Source organism: Taudactylus pleione, unplaced genomic scaffold, assembly GCF_031769625.1.
Source record: "Taudactylus pleione unplaced genomic scaffold, aTauple2 ptg000479l, whole genome shotgun sequence".
Taxonomy (NCBI): Eukaryota; Metazoa; Chordata; class Amphibia; order Anura; family Myobatrachidae; genus Taudactylus; species Taudactylus pleione.
Window position 1 is genome coordinate 16,145,689 of NW_028284881.1, and position 9,326 is coordinate 16,155,014.

General features: G+C 39.7%; 1 protein-coding gene across 2 annotated transcripts in view; it reads left to right on the forward strand.

The window, feature by feature from the left end:
• CCDC60 (coiled-coil domain containing 60) overlaps positions 1–8,994 on the forward strand; it is a 323,719-nt gene extending 314,725 nt beyond the window's left edge. For both annotated transcript variants that reach the window (XM_088449110.1, XM_088449111.1), the window contains one exon: positions 8,354–8,994. In XM_088449110.1, the coding sequence (XP_088305236.1) occupies positions 8,354–8,467 (114 nt within the window). In that variant the 3' untranslated portion in view covers positions 8,468–8,994. The remainder of the gene's footprint in view (positions 1–8,353) is intronic.
• Positions 8,995–9,326: the final 332 nt, after the last annotated feature.

Genomic DNA, 9,326 nt, shown 5'->3' on the forward strand with positions numbered 1-9,326 from the left:
TGTAATTCTCCACTTTAACTTATGCCGCATACACACTACACGACGTGTATGCAGCGATATCGGCAGCGGGGGTGCCGGCATCGGCAAGTGGGATGAGCAGGGCCATGCTGCATTCAACAGCATGGCATCGCTCACAATAACGCCAGATTGGGCTGCATGTACAGCCAAATGGGGTTATCGTAAATGACCAGCGGGAGCGCGCATCACTGGTCATGTTACGATTACACACTAGCTGATATTTGAACGATTGAACAATATTGTTATCGTTCAAAATATCGTGTAGTGTGTACGTGGCTTAACACCCACTAGAAAATCTGACCAGCAGCCCAGAAACAACCTTTAACTGACAACTGCTGAAAACATCATGAACCAAAATTGAGGTTTTATCCCCTCAAGGCATATATAATGACTTAAATTATTCTGATACAGTTTTTAAGCAAAGTATGGCCCACTCCAGTGGAATGGAAAATGAAAAGGGTGATACATTAGAGAATAGCAGATGACTGTAATGATTGATTATTGTGGCTGGTGTGAAGAGCCACAATAAGAAGGATGCAGGGAGTAGGGAGTACACGTGTTGGTGCACGGGAACACAGGGAGTTAAGTGGAGTTGATGATCACGATCTGCTTCTGATTCTGTGAGTCAAAACCATTTTGAGGCTGGTATTATTGGCACCTGCATGGCGAGATTGTGAAGATACATGTCCTGGACCCCCCTCTCGCAGACAGGTCCCCATTTTAGGCTGCCACCAGATAAGCTTTTCTGCTACCACATCTGCCCATCCCCCAGTGCCCTTCCTCTCTTCCCCCATCATCCCCTCCGTTCTTTATTTGGGCATCACACAGAAGATAGAAATGTGAGGCAATAGCTGCTGGGCGCAGAGGTGCTTAAAAGTTTCCCATGTGTGCCTCTGTTTTCCCCTATGTAGTCTATTCCACTGTCTTCTTTAGTATTTGTGTCTCTGCCTCTTTACCATCTGTGCCTCTGCCACTTAGCCATGTGTGTCTCTGCCCCATCTCTCTATATGTGCCTCTACCCTCTCATCCATGGCTGGTAGATGCCAATTAGAAGTGGCATGAATGTGTGTTCAATGCCACATAATTGATTCTAATGATGTCAGGTCAAGGAGAGCTGGGAGCTTCATTGCTAGCACTTCATCCAGTTACCAGGGCTCAACGCCACACCTCTGCATCCATCAGGCCTTTGGGGGCAGGAATTGATAAGGTGGGGGGCCCTGTCTCCTTTTTGTTTTTACTGGGTCCCACGGTTTCTGATGGCAGCCCTGCTTTGGAGAAGAATATCTGTAGCAGAAATAACAGCGGCTGTAGTGTTGCAGTGACCGGCTGTTAGCCTGGTGTTCCTCCTACTGCAAGAATAATTAAGTCATATACTGCTACAGGTTTTTAAACCAGCGGCTGCTTGAACTTTTATAGCTTGGGTATTATGAAAAAAATTAACTGGCTTGCTGTTGTGATTGTAGACAAGCAAAAATTAAAGATGTCATGGCAGCAAGTGGTGCTGCCCCCTCCCCATCCATGTTTGTGTGTCATGAAGAAATAGTGGAACATAACAAATCAATAACCTCATTAAAACAAAAATATTTATGCCAAAAAAATGTAAGTAGCTTGTAATGGACTTTAGTGCTGTAAAGATTTTAAAACCATTTTTAAATGACTATACCAGTGGTATCCAAACTGTGCGCCGTGGCTCCCTGGGGCGCCTCGGGACACTTTCAGGGGTGCCTCAGGTTGGTGGTCCACCACCAAATCAAATTATTTATGGTCAATGTAATGTAAATATGTGGACAAACAGAAGCGCAAACCTGTCCACCACCACATAACTGAACCTAAGGATGACAGGTAAGCACAATTTACTGCACTTTACTACATCTCTGAATTTCTGAATAACAATTTTTTTGCTTAGGGGTGCCATGAAAACAATGCTGATACTCTAAAAAGTTTGGGAACCACTGGACTATACAATAGCAAAAGAAGAAATGCCTAAATACCTCATAAAACGTCAAACCAATTTTGTGATCAAGGAAAATCACATTTACTTAATACTCAAATTCTTTCACTTGCAATTATTTCAGGAGATTACAACAGATATTATAAAGAAATATGTACACCACTACAATGCCTATTTACAAATAATGTGTCCAATTACATTCGGTTTATACTGTGTGTATGGTACATCCCACTTCTATTTCACCTATCCATTGTGATGAAACTGTTACAGTAATAGGATAGAAATACTACCATGAGGATTCAGGGGAGGATCCCAATGACAGGAGCTTAGAGCTATTTCAGGGGTAAGAAAGCAACCTAGATAACAGGTACTGTATGTAGAAATGCAAGGGTGTTTAATTTTCATACTAATGGTATGGGTGTTATATCTGTACTTGACTGGTCGAGTCTAGACTGAATCATTGGAATGCTGGCTTGTTCACCTGTTAAGATTATGTCAGCCTGGTCGACTGTGATTGGTTTGCCAGCAGTTTTAATCAGGTGCTGTCTCTTGGGCCTGTGTGGATTGTACTGTTCTGGCTGAGTCTCCCGCAGGATTCCATGTCTTGTCTGGTTCCTGGTTCTAGCTGTTTGCAAGCTGCCTCAAATGGAGTGCTAGTTTCTTCATCTGCTAAGTATCCTGGATACATTCTATTACATATTATTGCTAGCAGATGTACACCTGGCTAATATACTACTCTGGATAGTCCATGTGTTTTGAAAGGTCTTATTCTGCAGTTTGCTGTATATCTATGGAAATTACTGTGTTTTGCAAGTACACTCATGTTTATTGAATTATCATTCTGAAATTATTAATATTGCTTAAGAATGTATATATCATTAATGTAGTGAAAATAAAACAGCATACCCTTTTGTTAGCTGCTTAACCATGTTTGTTACTAGCTTGCAGTGACGGAACTACAGGAGAGTATTCTGGTAATCACTCTTTAGGAGTGCTATTTATGTTACTACTGTATATCAATTAGCTTTAGACAGACTTCTTCTGTCTAGATTGGGAAGCTAAGCAGTAAGGGCTTGGGTTTATTCCTGGATGGGAGACTTCCTGAGAATCTAGGTGTAGTTTCCTATATGAGTTCTTAGAGTGTCACATTCTTATGTCTATATTTTGATACCTGTGCTTCTTTCACTGTTATTACTTTAAGGAGTTGATTCAGAGCCGCTCACATCATGTGTATGCAAATTGCGTAGGCAGTGCAATCGCACAGCAATGCATTAGCATGCCCAGTATTTCTTAGAGAGCGATCCCATAGTGTATGTAGACACCCACCAGCCTGTCTTAAGATGCCCACTTGTGCATGTCATGTCCAGGAAGTGTATGCAACCATCGGTACATTGGATGTCATCGCAGCGCTTGAGGTTGACCATACCCTGCCGCAAGCACTGCGAGCATTTCAGTGTAAATACAAGCCAGGTGAAGTGTACTATGATGCTGTATTATAATTATGCACACCTCTAAAACGCCGTTGAGATGTTCAGGCACGCCTGTGTTTGCACCTCCACTCCCCCGTTTTTAATGGCCAGGCCGTTATCACCTACAAACGGCTTCTCCTGTCACTCACTCTGCTGGGCTGTCTATGCGCAGCGAACAAACTCATTGAGAACTTTCGCTAAGGTATGCGCACGGGCACTGTGATGCGCACAATGCATACACAATGCATACCATCGGCAGCAGCGAGCGTTTGCATCTTAGCAAGTGGGTTTGAATGAGCTCCTAAGTGCGAAGTCCAGGCAGCAGCCAAATACCTACGAACAAATGTGTGCTTCGGGAAAGGGGGTTGGTATTGGCGAAGGGCACTTTGTTTAGGTTTTGACAGTGCAGGAGTTCATCAGGTATCATAACATTACAACCCACCTCATATTATAGGAACTGACATTATGGAACCATAGCAGATAAATGTAGCAAAAGAGTTATTGAGTCAGGTGCGGGAATTGTCTAAGAAAGTTGCAGTTCAGGAACAAGTTGTTTCTAGAGCATCTGAGACTTTATCTCCTGAACCTAAAATTAATTTACTGTACCAGATCGGTTTTCTGGGGATCACAGTTTATTTAACAACTTTAAGGATAGTTGCAAATTATACTTTCAATTAAGACCTGTTTCTTCAGGTTCTGAGACTCAGAAAGTCGGTATAATTATTTCACTATTGCAAGGGCCTTTGGGCTTAAATCGGGTTGTGAGGAATTATCCTCTGTAGAGAAGTTTTTTAATGTTTTAGGCATTTTATATGATGATCCTGATAGGGTCGCTTCAGCGGAATGGTAGCTGAGGTCATTTAGGCTGGGCTCTGGGTCAGTTGAGAATTACTCCTCTAAATTTCGTAGGTGGGCCATTGATTCCACTTGGAGCGACGCCGCTTTACAAAGTCAATTTTGTTGGGGTTTAACTGAGACTGTCAAGGATGCTCTTCATTAATATCCACAGGAGACATCCTTAGACTCTCTTATTAAACTCACTAATAATATTGATAGACGTTTCAGAGAGCGTAGATCAGAAATAAGTTTTGAATCAGGTGATTCTAACAATGTAAAGACTGAGCAAGATGACCCTATGCAACCAGGGGTAACCCATATTCCTGCCAAAGAAAAAGTTAGGAGGAAGGTTTGTGGGTTATACTTTTATTGTGACAGTAAAAATAATTGGGTTAGGAAGTGTCCCCAAAAGGCGGAAAAAATTCAGAGCAGAGGTTGTGAAGGGAAGTGCCCCCCCTACACTTCTGTCCTCTGAGAAGGAAATAGTTGCTCTGAGTGCTTTGATTGACTGTGGGGCTGCAGGTAATTTTATTGATCAGCAAGAGGTTCAAAAACTTAAAATTCCTGTAGAGAGACTTCAAGTTCCTCTTTCTGCAACTGGATTGGATGGGCAGCTTTTATCCAGCCTGGGCATTGGCCTCGTTGACTGTGATTGGTTTGCCAGCAGTTTTAATCAGGTGTTGGCTCTTGGGTCTGTGTGGCTGGTTCTGTTCTGGCTGATTCCATATCTTGCCTGGTCCCTGGTTCTAGCTGCCTAACTAAATTGTGCTTTGTAGTCCTATTTATTTGCTACAATAACATATAAACATATACAAATGGGTCCACAAACATCTGTCCTCCAAGCGCTGCAAGTCGCGCCACACATATCTTGTGAGTGCAATATGACTTTTCGAGCATCTTTTCATGCCACTTTATACCTTCAAATGCCTCTTATTCGTACAGCTTTGCGAATACAATGCACAAGCAGCTTCTGCTGATTAAAATTATATGTGGCATGTTCTGTGTGCAACTGCAGGTGTTTGTGCATGCGAAATGCTACGTTACAGCGTCAGTAGCTGTGACACTGTAACGTAGCGTTTCACATGCAGATACACTCGCAGTTGCACACAGAACATAGGCAAGCCGCATATCATTTTAATCAGCAGAAGCTACTTGTTCTATCTATTCGCAGCACTGTACGCAAAAGACGCTTTTGGAGGTGAAATGTCGCACGAAAAGACGCTCGGCGTCAAGGCATGGCGTGACTAGGTCTATTTAACGCACAAGGAGGCTAGATGTATGAGGACACATCTGTACAGTAAATACTGGAAGCTCTTGAGAAGAGTCCAATGTCCTTGATTCCTGCAGTGTGGTGGATTTTAAATGGGTAATGCTGTTGACGTTTTTACGTGGAAGTTGTAATGCAGCTTTCATGAGACTAACAGACTTTGCGGCTACCAGAAACTCTGACTGAGTTCCTGGATTGCTTAAATACTATTCACTATAGTTTTGCTCTCATGCCTTGTTTTGTTAGGGATGTGCTTGAAAGAATCAAGAGCCAATACAATATTTCAAACCAGGCATATACATTTCTCAATATTGTTCAATGGAATTAATTCTGTAAATCTTTTACTAGAAAAAAGGAATGCATTTAATAAAATTAATGTTCGCAATACTGCAGATACTGAGTTTTAAGTGTGAAAGAAAAATATCTTGTTGGTACAATAAAATATATAAAAAAGTAAGCAATAAATAAATATATATACTGTGTGTGTATATGTATATATATATATATATATAAAGTAAGCAATAAATACAAACACTTCAAGTTAACTTTATCTAATCATTATCTAATCTGGATAAAGTTTCAAATCCAATGGCCCTTCCTCTGTTACAGCTAAGGATGAGTCATTTAGATATGTTGTGTGCCAGAAGCCAAAGCCATTACCTGCCAGTGCCAACTCCCAAATTAATCTGGATTCCAAAATAATGCCTTGAAGTGTCAAACCTACTTAAAAGACTTTCCATGGCAAACAGAATAAAATGAATCAGTGAAATAGATTAGCAGACAAACATTTTCAAGGTTTTGTAAGAATTCCTGAAGTCGTCTCTTCATTTGTTTTAAAAGAAAGGTTAATAATTAATAATAGCAAGGAAACTATTCATTCCGTTTGATCTCCAAGCAGTTGTTGTACTTTAAAATAATAAAATGTGCAGACTGAACATGTCATTTTCTTTCCTATGTTAATAAGAAATCTGGTATTTGACTTCGCTTCACATTCTTGAATTGCACCATTTGCACTCAATTTATTTCCGATATAGGTATAGGCTGCAAAGCATCATTACGACTCAAAGTAAACTTTTATTATATTTGTTATCCTATAAAACATAACCTCCCCTTTTTCTCTCCAGGAAGTTCAGCCACTTTATGCTCAACCTTACTTTCCAGTGGGGGAGCTCACTCCTTCTTTTACAGATATGCAAGACAGATATTCTCTTCCTTCCACACTTAACTAATATTTAACTAAAAGGCTTTATTCAAGCCAAAATTAAATCTTTCAAGCTTAGAGGCTTATACCTATTTGAGCATACATGTGTATATAGTCCTGGGTGTGGTGTTATCTCATTAATATATAGAACTATTTTCTCGCTATAGAGTATGGTTTATACCTTTTGAGCAGGCTTGGGAACAAGACTTGGGAGTCTCATTGGATAGGGAAGGATAGTCACTCATTGTTAAGCCATCAATTAGTACAATGATCAAAGAGAATGCTTAAGGTCGCTACCAAACTTTACAATATTTATTCTCAGACGTCTGATCTTTGTTGAAGGTACTGTGGTCATAGAAAAATTTTTATACGTATATGGTGGGATTGTCCAGTTACTCCAGATTTTGTGATGATGTACTGGACCTGATAAATATGTTGATAGGCTGATCCACATATTTGTAATGCAACTACAAGTTGCTAGTGATTGAAAAAAGCCCTCATGACCTTCTACCCACGCAGTAGTCTCCAATGTATGGAGCCTCTTGTATGATAGCATTTCACAACGTCTGGGACCCCTGGTACTCAACTCATGGCACCTGTCACCCAGTTGCTTCTTGACTCTCACTAAGTCCCTGGTAAGATCAACCGTCCTTTCTGACTGTTTATTGGCCTAGACTGTTTGGATCTGAGCTTACCGGAAACCCCTTCCTTCTCAAAATTTGAAAGGGGTGCAGTGATCGGCCCTTGCTTTGCTCTTCTGAGCATATGCCGGTACCAGCCCATACACTGGTTGGCTGCTCTGGTATATACGCAAACATTCAACTCTAAATATAATAGACCATGATCTTCTATTCGCCACCACTGAGAGAATTCTTTCAAGCCTTTTCCTAGCCATTCATGTAATGTACCAGTCAAAAATTACCATTCCCCTATTTCCAATTGCAATAACAGCCCCCACAGATTTCTATGGGGGCTGCTCTATTGTGAGATTTACCAAGCAGCTTGGCCCCAGTAGCTGACACCATGTTTAGATGCTGTTAGTCATTGTAATCTCTAGGATACACACAGCAACATTTACCTGGAGAGGGATCCATCATTGCATATATGCCTGAAATGCCAAGTATATAATCACATAATTTACATCCATTTTTTAACCATTTATTTTCTTTGCAATACATGCATTCTTACTACTCATCAATTAAACTTGAAAAATGTCCCTAAAGCAGCATAAATAACTCCCCATATAAAAAAAAACAACTTATTTATTCTTAAACTCAAAATTATAATATATGTCCAAATAATGAAGAAACAACCAATCAACATCAGTGAAGCATTAGTAAACAAATGTTTTTTATATATTCCATTTCAATACAATGCAAGATCTTTTCATCAGGGGTGTCTGAAGGATCATAGACATGGGTTAGACTCCTCATAGAGAGCAGTAGCAACAATGACACCAACGATTTGTTAACAAGATTTTAAACAATGCACTAACGTGAAGTATAAAGACAAAAAAAAACATACAGTAGAAACTATTTTGTTTTATTCAATGTACACTTTATAACATTAAAAGTGCTGTGCTTACCATCTATGCTTTCTCTTTTTTGCAGTTTGTGAGGGAACATATCGTAGAGATGCCATTAGAGGATTACATAACCTGGCTCCAGTCTCAACTGGCTCTTCCTCTGTCACATAGAGTGCAGAGTGCGCCACCACACAGGTGACCACTGCAAGTCTGTCTAATGTGTCAGCAACATCGAAAACATGGATTACTTACACCAACATCCTCAGAGATAAGTTTCTTGTTTTCTGTGTGCGAAACCATGCTGACCTAATCTTTAATTCAGATTTTAATATAGAATTTTAGTGCTTCTGGTATTATTATTTCATAATTCATATAGTTCTTTAATAATGAGATTACTCTCTACTGTTGGCACCAACCAATAAAATTTTAAATTGTACTTTAAGAGCCTGCTGGTGCATAATAAGAATACTGTCTGGAACAATCTGTGTAAGTGTCATTGTAATACAGACATATATTTTGACTTTTAAAGCAATTGAATACTTTTGCAAAACACTGTATATGTTTTGAAATACCATGGGGTATATTTACTAAAGGTCGATTTGTGAGTTTATTTTTGTGTCAATTTTAATCTACTGCAATCGACACAGATTTAATTTGACTTTTCACCTTTACAAATCTCACATTTACTATTATTCGATTTTTTTTGTTGATTTTAAAGTAATTCGATGTGGGTGCATTTAAAATGGTGCAACATTTGTCGATTTGGAATGATCACCTCAAAATCACCTATAAAATCGACTACATAATAAAAATCAAATTGAATAAAAAACCAACAAAAAACATGTCCTTATGTATCCCTATTGGTCCAAGCATACCACATACAATGTAAGCATCATACTCATTCTAACAATGCTGGTACACATCCAAGCAAAATGCAAATGAGTTTTGTGGAGTGAAAAGTGTGTTTGCCAGGAGAGAGGGAAATTCAATTAAGAGAGATAAAAGTTAGTACTGCAAGTTTTGTCATGTCTATATCTCAGTGGCGTAGCTTCATCCCA